This window comes from Zonotrichia albicollis, chromosome 8 (assembly GCF_047830755.1).
Source record: "Zonotrichia albicollis isolate bZonAlb1 chromosome 8, bZonAlb1.hap1, whole genome shotgun sequence".
Classification (NCBI taxonomy): domain Eukaryota; kingdom Metazoa; phylum Chordata; class Aves; order Passeriformes; family Passerellidae; genus Zonotrichia; species Zonotrichia albicollis.
In genome coordinates, this window is record NC_133826.1 from 24,466,528 (window position 1) to 24,486,853 (window position 20,326).

At 46.0% G+C, this 20,326-nt stretch overlaps 1 protein-coding gene across 5 annotated transcripts in view; it reads left to right on the top strand.

The window, feature by feature from the left end:
- Nucleotides 1-3,215: 3,215 nt before the first annotated feature.
- Nucleotides 3,216-20,326, top strand: part of HMCN1 (hemicentin 1) — a 161,768-nt gene continuing 144,657 nt past the window's right edge. For 3 of the 5 annotated variants that reach the window (XM_005487032.4, XM_074546292.1, XM_026793475.2), the window contains exon 1: nt 3,217-4,052. In XM_005487032.4, the coding sequence (XP_005487089.2) occupies nt 3,788-4,052 (265 nt within the window). In that variant the 5' untranslated portion in view covers nt 3,217-3,787. Of the gene's footprint in view, nt 4,053-20,326 lie in introns of all 5 variants that reach the window. The other 2 variants (XR_012581424.1, XM_026793476.2) reach the window with 2 other exon arrangements.

Below are 20,326 nucleotides of genomic sequence, written 5' to 3' on the forward strand. Positions count from 1 at the left end.
TAGGAGAAGTTGGAATAAAAGCTCTAAATGCATAAATGCACAAAAAGCTTTATGGAGTTCCAGAGGAAACAAAAGACTGTCAAATGTCTGTGACAAGGCAGCCCAGAGTATCTGGGATACGTGCAGAACTTGCTGGCCAGGAGAGAGGTGTCGTGAGAAAGAGCTCTGGTGGATGCAGCCTGCTGCGAGTGGTCCATGGGATCCCAGGAGGAGCATCTGTTTTGGGAGCAGCAGTTGCTCTCTAATTAGAGAGCAGCATCAGCTTTAAAAACAATCATTTTGATGTTCTCCTTCAGATGGAAACTTGGGTTTTTGAAGAGGAGTCTTGTTTATTATAAACGAGGATGAAACAGTCAGCTCTTTCCTCATTAGCAGCCACTGGACAGGAACTATTTTTAGCTGCAAATTACAAAATGGAGCAGATTCAGACAGAAACACAAAGGGTGAAAAGTATTTCCTTTCCAGTCTTCTAAGCTAGAGTACAAATTTTATTAATTTTAACTGAGATGAGCTAGAAAAAGGGACTAAACAACTTAATTCTTTACTCCACCTCAGCTAATACTTTACAAGTGTCCAGGATAAATACATAGGGAAAGACTCATGGGCTGTTAGGGTTGGAAGGGACCTCTAAAGGTCAGCTGGCCCACACCTTGCCCACACTCAGTGTGACAGTACAGCAGTGTGGTGGCAGCAGGTTACACTGTTAAGACCACATCTGTTGGATTCTTCCATGCTCCCAAATTGCATGAAGAAAATGCTAAATTCAAGCCCCAAAACAGGCACAAAAAGATGATCAAGGTGAAGCTAGAAATGTTCAGAATTAGGAAGTGTGAATACAACTGAAATATCTGTGCATACAAAGGAGACTCCAGTGGACCTCGTGAGGGTGGCACCTGCAGTGGCAGAGGCAGGGCTGCTCCCTCTGGGGTACCCTGATCCTGGTCCCCTCCATTCCCTGCCCACACCCCCCTACCCTGACAATCCCCAGGTGTTCCTGCCATGGAGCACTCCCACAGTGCCTGGCCTGGCCTCAGAGTGCCTGTGCTTCCCTCTCATTCTGGCATCAAGTCAAAACCTTACTGGAGAGCATGTCAGAATCAAAACAAGGATTTTTTTTTTTCAGTAGATGAATCTTTGGCAAACTATGAGAACCATCTCATTGGAGAAGAAGAAAAAAAGTTGTTCCTCTTGCTACAGGACTTTCTGCAAATTTCAAAGGCCTGCTGTGAATAATAGTGTCAGAGCTTCCAAGCTGCAAGGCCATTTTATAGTGGAAAGTGTGAGGCAACCAAAATAAGAATCAGTTTCCACTGTTACAAAATAAAGGTTTTGCTTTATGTGGTACCTTAAAAGCCATGTTCAGGGATGTGTGTTTTGGGACACAGAAGTAGGTACCCCAGAGGGTTATTTTTTTCATACAGCCATTGGGTTTGTTCTTTCTTGTTCACAGCAAATTGGGAAATAATTTGAGACAGAAAGAACACGATGGCTTTCTTTATGATGCAAAACATAACAGGAATTTGTCCTCCTAAAGGACTGAAGGCAATCCTTAAATCCAAATGCTGCCAGTCCTTGGGATGTTGGAAATACATATTCCTATTTAATGGCGTGAGTGCATCTCTCCTTTCACAATTTGTGAGTATTTTTGACAAACCTGGTCCTAGTTTTCTGCTAGCAGAGTTACAGATGAGACAAGTTTTCCATGGTTTGGGGTTTTATTGCGAATGCTTCGCACAGCTCTGGTTATGTGCTCCCTTCTCATGACATCAGTGCTGAAGGGGAGAAAGAATGTAAACATCTGCTTTTTATAATTCAATTCCAGGCTTATAACTTGATTAGGATAAGCAATGTTTCTACATGATTTATTTTCCAGTCACAACAATGCACAGTTTTAGCAGCAGTTTGAAGATTAGTAAAATAAGGATGGAAACTAATGAGGTAAATCCTGCTTCACGGTCTACCTTTCTGAGCTGCCCTGAATATTGTGCAAAGGCTGGGGATTTCCCTCCCACTTGGTTTTTAAAATGATGCCTCCACGGTGCAGGAGGCAGCCCATGGAAAGGAAGCTTACACAGCAGCACTGAGGTGAGCTGGAGCAAAGGGAATTTGGCTCGTGACTCTCTATGGAGCCCTTCTGTGTGGCATTGGGTCAGGACTGAATTTTCCAATGATGCCTGCTGGGACATTGCTGCATCCCTAACAAATGAGGCTTGAAATATAAAATCTCTAATCTCTTCCATTGCCTGAGCAAAGTTGAAACTCCACTCTAGTCACTTCCCTTCCTTTGTTTTCTAGGCTTTTTCTTGCACCAGAAAACTGACAGTGGCTGGTGCCATTGTCCTGGTCACAGCCTGGAGTCTTTTCTACTCCCTTTAAACTATTAAATTTAGGGATATGCTCATGGGCGCTGAGGAGGGCTTCAGTAGTAGTTGCGGATGTGTAACTGAAGCCAAGGACAGCCAGGGTGGTAGTGCATGTCAGAGTGATTTCAGTCTTGTATCATGTTTCCAATAATAAAACACTAAAAATCACAGAATCTCAGAATGGTCTGGGTGAGAAGAGACCATAGAGCTCATCCAGTCCCATCCTCTGCCATGGGCAGGGACACCTCCTACTATCCCTACTGCTCCAAGCCCTATCCAACCTGGCCTTGGACACTGCCAGGGATCCAGGGGCAGCCACGGCTTCTCTGGGCACCCTGTGCCAGGGCTTGCCCAGCCTCACAGGGAGGAATTCCTTCCCCATATCCCATCTGACCCTGCTCTTCTGGGACGAGCCGGCACCGCCACCCTCACCTGCGGCAGGTGCGGGCCGGGAGGGGCAGGTGCTGCTGGGGCTGTCCGGGGCGGGGCCGGGAGGACCCCAGGTGAGGGAAGGGACCCCAGGTGAGGGAGGGACCCAGGTGAGGGATGGAAGCCCAGAGTGAGGGCAGGACCCCAAGTGAGGGATGGAAGCCCAGTGTGAGAGCAGGACCCCGGAGGTGATGGAGGGACCCCCAATTGAGAGCGGGATCCCGGACTGAGAATGGCGACATCGAGATGCGGGAGGGACCCCAGGTGAGGGAGTGACCCCAAGTAAGGGCGGGACCCCGAGAGGGGGCGAGAGCTCGGCGTAAGGTCGCCGACCCCAGGTGAGGGCAGGGGCCGCAGCGGGCCACGGGAGGCGGGACCGGGATCGGGGCGGGCGCTGCCTCAGTGCGCAGCCGGTGCTCCCAGGGCGGCAGGCGCAGCTCCATCCCCAGCCCGGCTGGCAGCAGCGGCCCCGCGGCACGGCCGGGGCTCAGCCCTGTCCCTCGGGGCGGCGCTGCCCCAGCCCTGCCCGGTAGGGAAGGCGGAGCGGGGCCGCAGCCGCGCGCAGACAAAAGCGGCGGCGCTTCCTGCGCCGCGCCTGAGGGGAGCGGGCGGTGGGCGACGGGGTCCGCTCTCCCCTCTCCCCGCTTGGTCTTTGCCCCCCTCGGTCTGTCTCTGCTCCGTCCCTGTTTATACCCGCGTTCTCCCCGCTCCGTCCCGGTTTATCCCCGCGTTCTCCCCGCTCCGTCCCGGGTCGGTCCCAGCGTTCTCCCGCGTCCGTCCCGGGTCGGTCCCAGCGCTCTCCCCGCTCCGTCCCGGTTTATCCCCGCGTTCTCCCCGCTCCGTCCCGGGTCGGTCCCAGCGCTCTCCCCGCTCCGTCCCGGTTTATCCCCGCGCTCTGCCGGGTCCGTCCCGGATCCACCCGCACGTTCTCCGCGGTGTGTCTACGTTCCCCCGGCCCGAGTGCCCCCGGTGCCTTTCCCGGGGGTGCCGCCGCGATGGCTCTCGGTGGGAGCCCCGGGGCGCCGGGCACGGTGCTGTTGCTGCTGCTGCTGCTGCTCGCCCTGAGCGCCCCCGCCGTGCCCGAGCCCGAGGCGGTGCCCGAGGGAGCCTCCACCCTGGCCTTCGTCTTCGATGTGACCGGCTCCATGTACGACGACTTGGTGCAAGTTATCGAGGGCGCATCCAAGATCCTGGAGACGTCGCTGAAGAGACCCAAGCGGCCGCTGTACAACTTCGCGCTGGTGCCGTTCCACGACCCAGGTAAGGCCGAGCGGGACCTGGCTGGGGCGGGCAGGAGCCGGGAAGGGCAGCAGGGAGCTCCAGAGGGCTGGCAAAGGATTGGGTTTGCTGCGGTTGCAGGGACTGGACCCGAAGTATTCCTGTCTCATCGTAGTCGTTATTGCCGCACGCGTTTCTCTGCCGGGGGCGAGTAACATTTTGTGACCCCTATCTCCCTACAAAACTTCCCAAAGGCTTCTGGAGTGGGCCCTAAATGCGCTTTGTGCACCAAGGAGTAGTTAAGGGATCAAATACTCCCCTTTATTGTCCAGATACGAGCTGAAGTAGCGTCACTGAACTGCACGTGTAGTAGTAACGGTGCTATTGAGTTATTTTCCTATGCCCTTCCATGGGAGCGCACTTAAGAGCATGAATAATGCAGTTGCACTCTTCCTCTTGTTTTATGATCCCATGTTTACATTCAGAAACTTGCAGTGAAATTAACATGGTGTGTTTTTTTGGTTTTTTTTTTTTGGTGTTTTTTTTTTTTTTTTTTTTTTTTTTGGATCTTCTTTCTTTTTTTTCCCCCCTCCTTCTGCTGTACATCGTGTGTTCCTCTCTTTCAGCATCTGTTTTTTGTTCCCTTCCTATCCATTTTCTCTGGCTTTCTTCCTCTTTGCTTGTCAAATTCTTCTGTTGACTTGAAGAGGAAATAGGAACAGGATGCCTCAGGCTGGTGATGTGTGCTGTACTGTGCAATAAAAACTCTCTTAAAAAAAAAGAAAAAAGAATCAGAAAGTGGGAAAAAGCCCTTGAAAATGATCTTTTGGCGTTAGTTCCCATGGAATATCTCAGAATATGCTCAATGCTTAAGAGTTTCATTTTTGCAGGAATGTCAGCAAAAAAAGTGGACATCCTCTCTATTTCCCCCCATTCACAGATACTTCTGCTTACAAGATATATGTTTGCTGTTGGTATAAATACCTTAAACCAAGTGCTTAGGAAATTAGAGGGAATAGCTTGTATAGGTTCTCTTTAGAGTTCTTCATTCTAGTATCAGTGTTCTAGCACAAAAGGGTCCTTACTGTTTCACATTTGGTGTCATTTTCTTTTTGTTTTCCCTCTGTTCCCCTTGTCCCCCTGTTTTTTGTGATTTTATGGAACAAACTTATATGGGACTTAAAAAGCATCATGCCACAGAAATAACAAGGGGAAGATTTGGGTCAAGTGTAGAACCTGGAACTCTTTTATATCCTTCTGGAAAATCAAACTCACCTCTTTGGGGCTCTTTTTCCATGGAATGGCCAGAAAATCAAAGAGGATGGGTTAGAAGTGTTTTGGTTTGATTTTCTCTCAATGATAGCTTATCTTTAGTGAGCAGAAAGGGGTTCAGGATAGGAGTTGATAGTTCTCTTTTTCAGAGTGATTGGGTCCATGCACAAGAGCAAGAAGATCTTGTGTGGTGCACTTTTAATGTGCAGGTTTGTGTGGTGGCCCTTTGCTCTTGTGCATGCTCAGTAGAAAGAAGTCTCATCTTTCTCTCATGGGTAGTCCTGTGCTTAGTTTTCATCACAGACGCTTTCACTTCGTCTGTTTCAATAGCTCCTGTTTTCTTTCTCATCTCATATGTTTTCATTCCATTTTTCTTCTGCACATTTTCACCTTTTCAGCCCTTTTTTGTGCCCTCACTGTCTTTGCTCCCGGTGCCTCTCCAGGTACTCTGCTTGTGTTCCAGACTGACTCCTCTGACCATGATTTGCTGTAACCACCTCTATTTGCTCTGTACAAACCTCACCAGCAACAAATCCACTGCCACCTTCCCCTGCTTGAGTCACATTTTCCCACTCACTGACTCCTTGCCTCCTCCCCCATTCCCTCTCCTTGCACAGGAGATCCCTTTCCTTGGCAACTGTTAGACTTCATTCAGTGGAGTGACTGAAACTTAAACCTGCAGAGAATTGACCTGCAGAGCCCAGAGCTGCTGGCAAACCCTCAGAGTATCCTGTTACACCTCTCTGTGTGGAAGTCCAACTTCCCTGAGGGGGCCTTGCTTCTTAGAGTGATGGATAACTTGTGAGGGCAGGGAGCTCTCTCAAAGTGGAGGATGGACAATTTTCAACTTCATTTTGTCCTGGTTTCTGAAAACTACTTTCTTGGTCTTTCTCAGAGTTGGAAAGACACACCACAGCCCAATGTCTTGAATTTCATGTAAGGTCCAGATGACTGTTGGTCATCTGTACCGTACACCTGATGATGACCATGTTAAGGCACTTGAAAAGAAAATGTAAGAAATGCTGTTGTGACCACTTCAGCCTCTTTTTTTTTTTTTAATCTATAGAGAAGTAACTTTACTCAAAAACCTCATAAAAATATTGACTGGCAACTATTTCACAGCATCCAATTAGTTTACCTAGTGTTGTTCTTTCTGAAGGTTGCTCAACTGAATTAATGAGCATGAAACTATTTTTTTCACAAAGTGTGTTGTTACTTACTCAATTCTTCTTTCAAAGTAAAGACCTTTTATGTAGTTGCCTCACAGGCAAATTTTCTGGATGAGGTGCTGTGGTCCCTGGGGCAGATGGGACTCTACAAGGGGTACAGATACAGTTGGGGCTCAGGTCCAAGGAGCTTCTCTTTGTGTAAAGGTGCCCGGATGCAGATACGCTATTGGTAGGTAATTGCAATTTAAATTGGCTGTGGATTTGGTTTTGAACTCTTTTGTTTTCCTAGTTTGTATTGCAGAGTGCACTTGGCATCCGACAGGGTACAGCTGGATTGTAAGTGATTTGGTATAAATGTAGTCTAGCAGAATATGGGAGGATTTTTAAATAACTCAAAAATGTGGCATTATTAGTGCTGTATTGAGGCACTGGAGCTTGTCCAAGGGAATGGGGCTGGGGAAGGGGCTGGAGCACCAGAAGGGGCTGAGGGAGCTGGGAAGGGGCTCAGCCTGGAGCAAAGGAGGCTCAGGGGGGACCTTGTGGCTCTGCACAGCTCCTGACAGGAGGGGACAGCCGGGGGGTCAGGGTCTGCTCCCAGGGACAGGAGGAGAGGGAGCGGCCTCAGGCTGGGCCAGGGCAGGCCCAGGGTGGACATCAGGGAAAACCTTTTCACAGAAAGGGCTGTAAAGCATTTGCACAGACTGCCCAGGACGGCGGTGGAATCCCCCTCTCTGGAGGTGTTCAAAAACCAAGTGCGTGTGGCACTTGGGGGTAGAGTTTAGTGGTGGTGTTGGCTTGATGGTTGGACTTGATGATGAGAAAAGTCTTTTCCAACCTGAATGGTTCTGTGATCCCATGATGGTGATGTGCCAATGCACCAGGATGTGGGATGGTAGATTTAAATGTTGTGTTTTCCCTAGTGCAGTGGGATTTTGGTGAACAGGAATACAAGTATATTTTTAGCATCAAACCTGAGGCTTTTGGCACAGAATTATGGCTAAAGGAAAAATTTGTCATGGGTTTCACGTTTCTATACCGTGTACCATCTGGTGGGATGCAGAGAGTTCAACTGTGGAAAAACCTTTTGCTTTGGATTCTACTTTGTGAATAACTATGTCCAGTGCTTTAACAGATTACAGGGAATTTTTTAATTGTAGGCTTTCAATGCCTAAATGTGATCACAGAACTTCTGTAGATAGTGAAAAGGGCTGTTGACTAAGAAATTTCTTGCCAGACTTGTGTTCATGGAAAAACTGGCGTGGGGGGTGTAAAATTGTCCCAAATTTAAGAAGAGTTGGCACAGGAAAATTCTGAACTGCAGCTAAAGCTGGAGATCAGCAAATGCTTTTGTAGTTGCGTGTTGTGGGTCCTGATGTCCTACTAACTCCCATTGTATCCTGTGGAAATGGGAATGGACTTGGAATGTCTTTATTTAACATCTGTGGCCAGCTTTGCTATTTTTTCTTTATGCCATTAAGGAATTTTGGAATGGAAAATAAGCCTGAGAGGACTAATTCATCCCTATTATTTTTCTCTAAAGCTAATGGAATTATACCAGTCATAACTCACTCTGTGTGATTTAATCAAGCATTCCTTTAGTGTGAATGGCTATTCTATAGACCAAACTCCAGTAATTAATTGAGACAAAAATGAAAGGAATATGTAACCTCTGGACTTGCTAGGATAGAGAATGGTGTTTGCCTGTTCATACCCTGCAATATCTACAGGACTCTGAGCATCTCCTGACCCTTTTCTTACAAATCAAATAGAAAACACTGTGTGAGGAAAGGGGAAACATTAATAATGCTTAGTTTAGATGGGAAAACAGTATTGAACTTAAGCCACATAGTAAGTGTGTAGGAGAACAAGGAGTATTGTTTTTTCCTTGATCCCACTTCTCTCTTTTGAGACAGTAAAGCTCTTTCCTATCTTGAAGTGAAGTTATGCACATAGTGAAGCATGTAGTTATGTTTAGCTGGAGTCTCCTTTAACAGACTGGCAGGGCTGTGTCTGTAACATGGTTAGGCTGCTGAGCCACATTCTAGCTTGGATCAAATTCAGGAGGTCATATGAAAAGTCTGGGAACTTTGGGTTTTGCAGGTTAGATAGTTTTTTTTAGAAGTTATAATGAAGAAGTAATGTTTTTTCCAGAGGAGGAGTTCTGCGAAATTAAAATCGGGCTATTAATGGAGTTAAGGTTTTTCATACTTCCTGGCAGAAAAAGTGCTGTGGTGTGCAGATGGATAATGAAGGGAGAGGGGAGGGCACTCCCCTGTCCTTGCTGTACCCCCAGCTGGATGGTGTCACAGCTGATGTCACTGCCTCTGCCTCTCACATCCAGCTCTCCTCATAGCCCTTCTCCCGTGTGCTGCCCTGCACTTTTGCATTCTTCTGTCTCTTGAGGTCTTTGATCTTGGGCTTTACTCTCAGATTTATGGATGTCTAAACCTCTCAGGCAGAGGCTACATGTGTGTAAATCAGTTGGAGAAGATGAGGAATGGCCCTTCTGGTATAGCCTGGGAAGAGGGGCATTGTCTTCAGCATTCCCTCCGCTTCCTTTGCGGGGTGGAAGAGGTGCTTCAAGACGTGTTATTGGTTTAAGTAAGGAACAGGAACATGGCTGTGGAGAAGCACTACTGCAGCAGTGGTTTTCAAAGCAGGGAGAACAAGTTTAAGGGAAAAGTGGTGTTCTGTACTGGTATCTGAGTTTGCCCACACCACGGAAGTGGGATGGAAGCAGCATGAGAAAAGATTGGTGTCACAGAAGCTGTGGCTGCCCCTGGATCCCTGGCAGTGTCCAAGGCCAGGCTGGACAGGACTTGGAGCAACCTGGGAGAGTGGAAGGAAGATCTTAGTGGGCTTTAAGACCCCTGCCAACCAAAGCCAGCCTGTGATTTTATAATTTTAATGAAAAGGGAGACAGCTGTAAGAGGGAGAGCAATACAACTCTGTGTTCCTGTCCACATTCTGGAGGCCTCCTTACCTTCCTTAGTAGGTAAAACTGCTTAAAACTGTTTGAAAACTGTCTTCTGTTTGGACTAGACAAATTATTAGGTTGATTAGAAGAAATAAACTGCTTACCAGTCAACTTTCTGTGGGCACATATTTTGTGAAAACTGTGTACTTAGCAAAGTCCCATGGTTTCTATAGGATAATGTATTGGTTTTGCATGATCTGGTTTTTGGTGGCAGGGGTGTCACAAAGATGGCTCCTGTGAAAAGCTCCTGGAATGTCCAGCAGAGCCAATCTCTGATGGCTTTGAAGCTGGACGTGGTGCTAGTCAACACTGGACCAATGAGAGAGGCTGGTAACACCTCTGTGATGATGCATTTAAGAAGAAAATGAAAACAAAGTAATGGGTTTTTGCTCCTAGTCAGAGAAGAGGAGGAGGTGAGAACATGTGAGGGAAACAACATGGAGACCCCAAGGTCAGTGGAGAGGGAGGGGCAGGAGGTGCTCCAGAGGCCAGAGTCAAGATCCCTCTGCAGGCTGTGGTGAGATCAGGGTGAAGCAGCTGTGCCCCTTCATGGAGATCGATGGGGGATGCAGACATCCACCCAGAGCCCCTGGGGGAGGTGCCCATGCCAGAGCAGGTGGATCCCTGCAGGGAGCCCTCTGGCAGGTGGAGAGAGGGGCCCTCTCAAGGGCAGCCTGTCCTTGGAGGACTGCACCCCATGGAAAGAGAGCCCCACGGCGCAGCAGTTTGGCAGGGCTGTGTGCCCGTGGGAGGGACTCACCTTGTGGCAGGTGTGGTTTGGCTGCTGCTCGTGAGCAGCTGGAGAAGTTCGCAGGGAACTGTCTCCCGTGGGAGGGACCCCATGGTCTCACAGGAAAAGGACTCCTCTCCTGAGCAGCAGGACAAAATCTTGGTGATGAACTGAGCAAAACCCCCACACCCTGCCTCCCTGTGCTGTCAGTGGGAAGGAGGGAGGGGCTGAGGGGAAAAAAGTGTTTTAAGGGCTTATTTTACTTCTCATTATCCTCCTCTAATTATGTTAGTAATAAAGTTCACTTTGCAACCTTAGGTTTGCCCTTGAAGTGTTTTCTCCCAGTCTTATCTCAATTCACAAAGACTTTGTTAACTTTTTCTTCCTCTCCTTTGCCCAACTGAGGCAGAGGAGGATGAGCAAGCAGCTCTTGTGGGTGCTTGGCATTGGGCCACTGCCAAACCACAACAGATAGATAGAGAAGAATTGCCTCAATTCTCTTTGAAAAGAGTAAGGTCAGAAGCCAAGAAAATGATACTCTGCACTTAATTCAAGTAGTTGTGTTATTTGAGAGTTGAGTGGCTTTTATATTGCTACCAATGTTGAAAGTGGGAAAAAAAAGTGCTAATTTAGGAAATCTCATCTCCCTCTTCTTCTGATGGATCACAGAATACCAGATTAAAGCTGGTGACAGCTGATCTGTCAGAGCTCTGTGTTTTGGTGGCCTCAAATTTGTGAACATCCCATCTGAAAACTTGAGGATGTGTAAGGATTTGGGGTTTTTTAGAAGCTGGTTTATCTTGGACTTAGATACACAGTGACAGAAATAATGAGTGCATGTCCAAATTCTGTGTTTTTTCCTTGGTGTTTCAGGAGATGCAGTGTAAAGGTACAGCTGTTCAGTGCTGCCTTGGTTGTCTGAGGGTGAATGATAAGCAGACCTGGGTATAATACCTGAGAATACTGCTCTTTTGTGCTAAAACTGATGAAGTATTGCTATTAATATTTCACAAGAGACAATTTCAATGGGAAGTACTGCTTCCCTAGAGCTCAAAAACTGTTCAGGGTTGTTACCACTACCAACTGTTATTGTTGCTGTCATCAGATGAGTGACTGTCACCAGTGGTGTGGAAGTGAAGAGCTCTGGGCTGATAAAGATGAAATCTAAAGCACTTAAAGACATTTTCCATCTCTGAGGCTTCTGGGATAACTGGACTGAGCCTGTGGGAAATGAGTGTGTGAAACCTTATTGTCACCCTTAACGGAGACACTGTGATACCTCTAAAATGAATTCCCTGTGATTGCATGGATGTTTTCTTGTTCCTCTAGAGGGATTTATCTGGGGTCCCTGTAAAAGTAGCTGCTTATATAGATTAGAAATGACAGTAAGTATTGCCAGTGCCAGAAGCTCCAAAATCTGTGAGGCAGCCAAAATGTTGTGACATGATCCAAAAGCCTGTTAGAGCATCACTTACAACTTATTTTTCTGCTGTCTTAACTCTGCATGTCCAGCCCAGAAGGTATGCACAAGGGTGAATATCCCCTCTGATTCTTGAATCCTTCTGGCAAGGGATTATTATCCTGTTTTTATTTGGAGATACAGTAGAGATTCTTTCCTTGGGAAAAAAATGATAAAGCCTCAAATACCTAATTCTTTTCTGCTTTGAATTACAAATTATTTTTCATGTTACATTTGAGATTGTTGCCTACACAACTTAGAAGCTACTTGTTCTATTTTGCTTTGCTCTCTTCTGCTCCAAGTGGTTATAATTCCAAGGGAAGCCCTGCAGCTCAGTAACAATGTATTCCAGTGCTATTCTGTCCCTCTAATTACTCCTGATGTCATTTATCAGGTGAGCCTTGCTGTTTGTTAGCAGTGTGCACCTTTTCCCTAGAGCTTCTGGAATTTGCATAGAGGATACTTCACCTGTTGTGTCCCATGTAAAAGTCACAATGCCCATGTTAACTTTTAGGTACAATTCACAGAGGGATCTCCTCCCAGTTTCTTAAGCACTTTTTAAACAAAGAAATTTCCTCATTCACGTTCCTCTCTTCTTTCCTGCACTCTGAATTTATCTCCCAGGGGTTAGAGCAGCTTGTATTTCACACAATCACACAGAGAAGCCCAATGAATCCTATTCATGGCAGTAATTGTTTAGCCCTGGCTATGGTCTTGATGAGAGCTCTGTGGTATGGAAAGCAAAGAGCAATTTCTGCTGCTGCATGCATCTCCTGGATTGGTTTAAATGCACACAAATCAAATTCCTACTGCTGTATGAAAAGCAGATAGTTGATGCAGATCCTCAAGTACTTTAAAGCTATGAATAAGCTGTCCCTCCCTGAGGCTGATAAGTGTCCCATTTTCATCTGTAGAAAACAACTATTTTCTGAGAATGCACAGTAATGAAGTGAACAAGGAGCCATGAATATTGTATATACCTTCATCTCATTTTAACTGAGGCAACAGTGTTGATTGTAAAGAGAATTGTCACAGAAATATGACAGGAAAGTTGAAAAAGAGGCCAATCAGTATTTCCCTCTTGAAATGCTGAGCTTCCTCTTTTCAAGTGCCAATCCTAGAGGAAAACTAGGAAAAAATGTCTTTGTTGTGGGGAATTAGAATAATAGAATTGTTAAGAGAGGTTAATTGTTGAGAGGTTGGATGAGACCTCTTAAGATCATTGAGTCCAACCACTAACCCAGTGCTGCCATATTCACCACTGAAGCATGTCCCCAGGTGCCATACTGACCTGTCTTTTGGGCACCTGCTGGGATGGTGACTCCTCCACAGCTCTGGGCAGCCTGTTCCAGTGCCTGGTGAAGACATTTTTCCCAATATTCAATCTTAACCTCCCCAGGAGCAATTTGAGGCGTTTTCCTCTCATCCTGTCTCTTGTTACTTGGGTGCAGAGCCTGACCCCCCCCCCCCAGCTGTCCCCTCCTGTCAGGAGCTGTGCAGAGCCAGAAGGTCCCCCCTGAGCCTCCTTTTCTCCAGGCTGAGCCCCTTTCCCAGCTCCCTCAGCCCTTCCTGGTGCTCCAGCCCCTTCCCCAGCTCTGTTCCCTTCCCTGGACATTAATTAATAGTGAATAAATGCCTTTAGGGAAGAGAATGAAGTTGAATTCTCAGGGAAGAACAAAAGAAAAGAACCAGCCAAGACCTGAAAACTGATGAAACTGACACTGTGGTCCTTAATCCTTGCTCTGTGTGCTGCACTGCTGTCCAGCAGTACTGCCTTGATAAGGAGCTGGCATGAAGCCTTGCCCAGGTGCCTTTGAAAGCTCCCTGTTGGGTGATGCAGAGGTGTGCTCTGTGTTACCTGTCCTGCAGAGGGGGCATGGAGTGATGGGGCTCCCTGTGCTGGTACAAGCTGTGTTTGAGCTTTTCTTAACCAATGGGGAGCAAAAGGAGTTTTTATTAGGTTGGTGATTTTTTTCAATGCATCATGCAATGTTCATTCTGCATCCTGCTGGACCAACTTGTTAGAAACCTTAGAGCTGTTTCCCCTGTGCTGTGAAAACAGGGAATGGTCAGGACCCAAAGGCTGCCAGAGCTCCAGGAGCTTTTGGACAATGCTCTCAGGCACGGGATGGGATTGTTGGGGTGTCTTGTGTGGGGCCAGGGGTTGGACTGGATGGTCCTTCTGGGTCCTATGAACTTAGGGTACTTTGTGATTCTATGACTTGAGGTTCTTGTCATCTTTTTTCTTATTTAGGCTTTATCTTTTGTGTATCAGAGGCTGCTTGGAATTCATACTGAGAGTGGATTCTGCTCAGTGGAGGATCTGGCTAAACCAGATTAAGGACTATGGAAAAGGAGCAGATATTTCATTTAGTTAATGTACTTTGAATGTGGCCTAAAGCCTGCCAGGAGGAACCCTTTAGACAGAGAGCCCTCAGATGCCAGTTGGTATATATTTTCCAGTCAATGATTTAATTGTTGGCATATGCTGTGGCTTTGGTTTTGAAGGAGACACATGCATCAGAGGAAATATTGAGAACATATGTTTTTCAGTTTGCAAATGGCAAAACAGTTTCTCTGTTGAAAGAGAGTGATGGTGTTACTTGATCAGCTCACCATGCCTTGGTAATCAGCAGCTTTGTTAGAGGGAGTAGGATGGATTCAATGAAATATGCTCTGGGCTGGCTGCTTTTTGTGCTTCATTACTCCAGCCAGGGAGAATGTTTTACCCCTCACTTACATTGTTGAACATAATGTGTTTTTTATAACTGGTGCTGGTGTTTAGGATTTCCTGTTTGAGGTGTGCTGCTCTGAGATCAGATTTACGAGATCCTTCAGTGATGCTGGCAGTGGATTCATGCCGTGCAGTTGTTGTTGGGTGAACTCTGGGTCCAAGATTTGCATTTTGCAAAGGGATTGTTTGCAGTGTTGCATTTTTAAGGGGGATCAGAATTGTTTAGGTCAGGCATATCCCCTTGTGATCTATGGGTAAGCTTCTTTTGTTGCTCTTTGGTAACTGGTTTTGCCAGAGGAGAAGCACAATGACTTCATGTTTCTGAAGCACTTGGGTGGGATCGTGTTATGTCAAGATACATGAAGCCTGAGTACTGAGGACAGGATTAATCCCATTTCACTTCAGGCACTTCACTGAAGACTCTTAGCTGAGGGGCTGGTGACCCAGAGGCTCTTTCTATAAATCACAAAATGAAACTGGCACCTTAAGGAGCAATTAATCCCCTGAGAATTTTGAAATACTCTTTGGAGATCTCATTTGCTTTCACTGGCTGTAGGGGAAGCAAAGGTTAGTTCAGTCAAAGCCCTGAATTTAGAACACAGGAGGTTAATTGAGAGGTTTTCTGCTTTCTAACATTCTGCACTGGGCTGACTGTCCACATAGTAGTCCCTGAGGTTTGTTTCACACCTAGGTTTTCATCCTACCAATGGATACCAAGGGCTCTTGGGGGCAATAGGTTATTCCCACATGGTGATTCCCTGGCTCCCATCAGCATCTGAAGAAGGCCCCTGGCTGGGCAGCCCAGCACACCCTGAGGGTTCCTGTGAGCCTGCTCTGCTGAGGGCCTTGGTGTGTGTCTGATCACGGGGCTGCTCAGGAGCTCGTGCCCCTCTGCCCTCTCCCCAGATTATTGGCAGGGGTTGAACCTTGGCTGTTCAGAGACCCCGTCTGTGTGAGCTGAAGGAGTGACACTGGCAGCTCCCAGGCTGACAGACAGTGCCATGGGACAACTCCCAAGTGGGAGCTGGGATGCACCTGGTGCTGTGTGCTGCCAGTGTAAACAGGCTGTGTGTGTTCATGCAGTGTTCTGTGTCCCTGTGCTTCTCCATCTTGATTTGCTTTGGCACCTTGGTGCTCCTCTTCACTCTGACCGCTTTGCCAGCTTGTACCCCTTCTCCTACAACATTCCTAGCCTAGATTTCAGTCTGCAGGCATAGATCTGGTAAGATCTATGTATTTTTGGAAATGACATATTCCCAGACAGCGAGCCAGCATGCGTCAAACATTGCAAACGACCAGAAAGGGTTGAATTTACTCTCAGTGATGTGTCCCTGTTAGCAGGCTCATCCATTCTCGCTGGAATCATGGCTTCCTTACCATTTGCTCTTGGGAATAGGCCAGTAAGTGTGTGATATAGGTACAATGAATGATTATTATGCAGCATTAAAAGCCAATTTCATGTAGCCTGATGCATAGTGGAGCCAAATATCAACTTTATGGGATAAATTACAGCCAGCAGAGCTTGCTCAGCAATGAGAGGTAACCAAAGCAGAGCAGTACTCCAGTTCTCAGCCTGGAAAAATGGTGCTGGAGTGAGTGAGGGTGGGTTTGCAGCATGGAATGAAAATGAAGGAATGTCTTGTGTTGCTGTAGTCCCTGCTAAATGTCTGGGCTGTTTGCTCAGGATAGCAGCTCTGAGCTGTGACTGTAGGTTACTGCTGGACTCCTGCCAGCTTGTTTAAATTAGATTCCTAGCCCGGGGGCTGGGGTGGTCAGCAGGAAGCCATTGTAATTTTCATGCCTTGGACACCAGTGTATTTTCATGAGCTGAAGTGAAGTGTCTCTGGGGATGCTGAATATCTCTGAAACATTTCCTGAGTTCTCTTAAGCTCTGCAATGGTATGTCCGAGTCTGTTTTCCAAAGGATGGAGCTTTTTGTTTAGTTAGTGAGGTCTTAGTTCACTTGAGTAGTATGCTTTTGCTGTTGGAACTTAGTGAGGAACAGAAGAAGAGGAGGAAAACTGTGCAGGAAAAATGATGGGCTCTGTCTCAGGACAGCTAGGAGTACTGTAATTTCTTTTATGCCCCCATATTAATTTGTATTTCTGTTTACTAATGTCTTAATGGATTGTGACTTCAAGCTACTGTGTCAGAGCCAGGTTTTTAGGCTGCAAATAGGGGAAATGTTTGGACAAGCACACAATTTTAGGTAAAAGAGCAATAGCTGGAGCACCCAGGCAGAGAACCTGTGATTCTGCCCATTTTTGGGCAGATCTTTTCCCATTTTCTGTTACTTACACCAATACAATAGTGGTGTGATTTTTAATTAGAGACCTTTAGCATCCCTGTGCACAGTAATTGCTGTCATATTCCAGTGCCTGAGTACCAAAAACACAACAAGAACCCAGGGTGATGTCCCTGGTGACGCCCTGGTACTTTGTTGAAATAAGACATGGTGTGCACTGGCTGGGGTAACATTTTGGCTACTCTCCTACAGCATTGGGAGAATATAAAGTGCTTAGGCAATGGTGCTTGCCTAGGATTATTTACTCCTGATTTAACAGCACACCACTTAAACCCCTACATCTTAGTGTCTTAGGATATTTTATCTATGTGGTTGGCTTTTTGCTAGTTTGGTTTTTTTGGCCTTTTTTTGAGTCTTGGGTTTTTTGTTTGTTTCATTTTGGTCATGTCTTTCCCTTTTTAAATTTTACATAAGCTGAATCAAATCACAGGGTATGCATGTGACCTACCCCTGAGTCACAGTTTTCTGTGTTAACCACAAAACCACAAATCACTTTTTTCTCCCTGAAATGTTTATTCCTTCTTTTCATTTCTTTCCTAGTCTGTCTGACTCCTCATCTTTTTATCTTCATTGTCTCTGTATTCAGCCCATCACTTCCTCAAAATTTCCATTGACCCTTTTCCCTCAGAGGTTCAGTGTCCCTTCACAGTACTCCCCTCCATATCTCAAGATTTCTTGACAGTCTGGAGTATTTTTTGCATATACACACTGGATCCTGGTGGTGAAGTGTGCTGGTGCTAAACAGAATATATTCTTGCTCTGAAAGAGGTGCTGTGTTACCCACAAAAAGGTTTGTGCAGGGGAACTCAGAATCGTGGAATGGGTTGGGTTAGAAGGGACTTCAAAGACCATTTAGTTCCAGCTCCCTGTTTTGAGTGGGGACACCCTGCACTAGTTCAGATTGCTCTAAGCAATCCCTTCTTCTGTCACTCCAAGTCCTTGTCCCAAGTCCCTCTCCAGCTCTCCTGGCCCCTTTAGGCACTGGAAAGGGCTGTAATGTCTCCTCTGCCCAGCAGATCCATGTCTCCAAGTATTTCTTGTGCTGAAGATGGAGTCTTACCAGAGCAGAGTCGAGGGGAGAATCCCCCTGTCTCGACCTGCCAGGTGGTGTTTGCCTCAGCCTCAGTGAGGCTGGTAGCTAGGACACATCTCATTCCCACTTCACATGTTGGCCATGGGAGTGAATACTTTTGTGGCTTTTGTTCTGGGTCAAAATTGGACCAACTGACCCTGATATTTTGTTTTCTGAAATTGTGCTGAATCTGTTAAGTTACACTTTCCTAAAGTTGTAACCATAGTGGACAAAACAATTATTGTTCTGCACTGCTTCCTGCTTCCCTCTTCCTTAAGGTCATGGCTTTTTCTGATCCCCAGCCATGAGTGCTGCTTGGCAATCCCAGATTCATTCCCAAACAGTCCAGGTTAGCGGAGGCTGAAGAAGCTCTTCAGCTTGGAAGGTTGGTTAGAGTGCATGAACCACCCTAGGGCTGAGCAGAGGAGGTGATGGCTTGTGTTGGGGTGGTTCTGGCCAGCAGGACTGGCAGTGGGCTTAGCTGGCGGAGCTGCAGCAGGGAGGGAGCATCCCTAGTGTTAATGAACTGGAAGGATTGAGTTACATGGGATCTGTGTGTGAGGGAGAATCTGGACAGTCTCTGTGAATGCTGACAGTGGGGGAAAAATGTGGCTGCTTTGTGTGTCAAGCTTTGTTCTCAATATTCCTGCTGTGGCTTATGCTTAGGGTGTGAAAAGTGGGGATCATGTCATTGCTGTAAAACGTTGGCCCTTTCTCTACTTTCCAAAGTTGATTTGAATGTCATTCTGTTACCCAGATGAGCCATAGTATAGGGAGGTGAAAATAATAACTATTGGTTAAATGGCATTTTGAAGAATTGGCAATTTTACCACATCAAGCAAATCTTTTAATGCCTTGGTGGTTTGTCACAGCCACTGGTATGATGTGTACCTGTGACTGGGACTTTTTTTAGAGGGGAGGCACAGAAATACTCCCCAGTCTAGAGGTGTATGGTACAGTCTGGAGCTGGAGCTGCGCCTTAGCAAATGGTAAGAGTCTGTATTCCTTTCTGGAAAGGACACAAGGGAGGCAACTGAAGAGATGCTGTTGCATTCCTGCTTTGTGGGGATGAGTCTTGGTTCATTTCAAGCTATCCTTTCTACAGTCATTTGAAACAAGCAAATAAGGAAAGCACTGAATAAGTGAAGCATGTTTTGAATTAACTCATTAATTTGCATAAATCTTGCTTGGAGGTAGATTTGAAGTACATAAAACTTTTCGCTCTGTAGAGAATTTTGGCTGTGGGTATTTAGGGGATAACTCAAGTCCATCTCACCTTGTGTTGTTTAATGTTAAGCAATAAACACTTGCTTAGTTACTTGCAATGAAATGTCCCATTCTATAGATATAAAAGATTTTTTTTCCCAGTTTGATATTCTGTCTGTGATGAGGTTTTTATCTCAGTTAACATGGAGTAAATCCAGAGTAATTCCATTACAGTCAGTGATGCTAGTTTGGATTTACACCAGTACAACTGAGCTCAGAGTCTGGCTTTGCTTGTCTGCCATCTTATTTTGCTAAATATTGCATCCTTCCCAAATATCCTTTCTCATCTTGTCTTCAGACCTTGCTGGCTCCTCCTACTTTACCAAATTCCAAGAGTAACAACATAGGTGAAGTTTACTTGATGAAAGATTGTTTGAGCAGGGTCTGGTTTTTATTAGCTCAGCTGGTTTTCATTTTTTCAGCTCTGTTTGAAGTCTGATTGTGCTCAGGCTGGGAAGTGGATCCATCCTGCTTTTCCTGCTTGACTCAGTTTTGTCCATTAGAAGTGCAGTGTTTTAAATTACAGGGTGCTCCCCGACATTATCGTTCAGTAAGAATTATGTTCCTCAGTGATGTTTTAAAGCAGTTTTTAACTCCAAAGATCAGAAAAAAGGAAAAAAGAGTACCTTAAGGCATTACTACTAATTAGCAACATAACATGTTTGGAAGGGCTCAGTAAATGTGAGATGTGACTTCGGAGAATGCAATGAATTAAATTTTTCCTGGTTTTGTTGATATTTCCTTTGTAGAAGTGTACACTGAGCTTTCTTACAGAGTATTTTAATTTATCATGTGTGAAGGACAGCTGGAATTTCATCTAGGCTATTCTGTTAGTTAAATAGGGTTTATTATTCAGGTTTGCAGTTTGGACAGTTTTATCTGTGTTTATATAGTTTAGCTGGACACTGGGGTCTCGGGCCTCGTAATCATTCCAGAATTAATCTATAACATTTGTCTTAACATTTTTACAGTTGGGTTTATGCTGGTATAGTATTGCTACATTCATGTGATGATAAATAATCCTGCCCAGGATATCCAGCCCCAGCTCTAGGGATAAAGAAGGGATAGGAGATGGGAAACGTCACCTCATTTAGTTTGGACACCTCAGGCACAAAGTTAAGCAAAACACTTTGGAATGTTTTTATATATATTCTGTTGATTTTGATACCCTTTTCACATATCCTGAAGTGTTTTCCTGAGTGAGGCCGGAAGATTTTCCTCTGGCTGCAAAGGGGATGTTTGGCAGAGCTGGTGATTTAAACCTGAGCCATCTTGCCGTAATCATTTGGATACCATTTTGTACTGCAGACGCCTGAACAAGATCATTAGGAG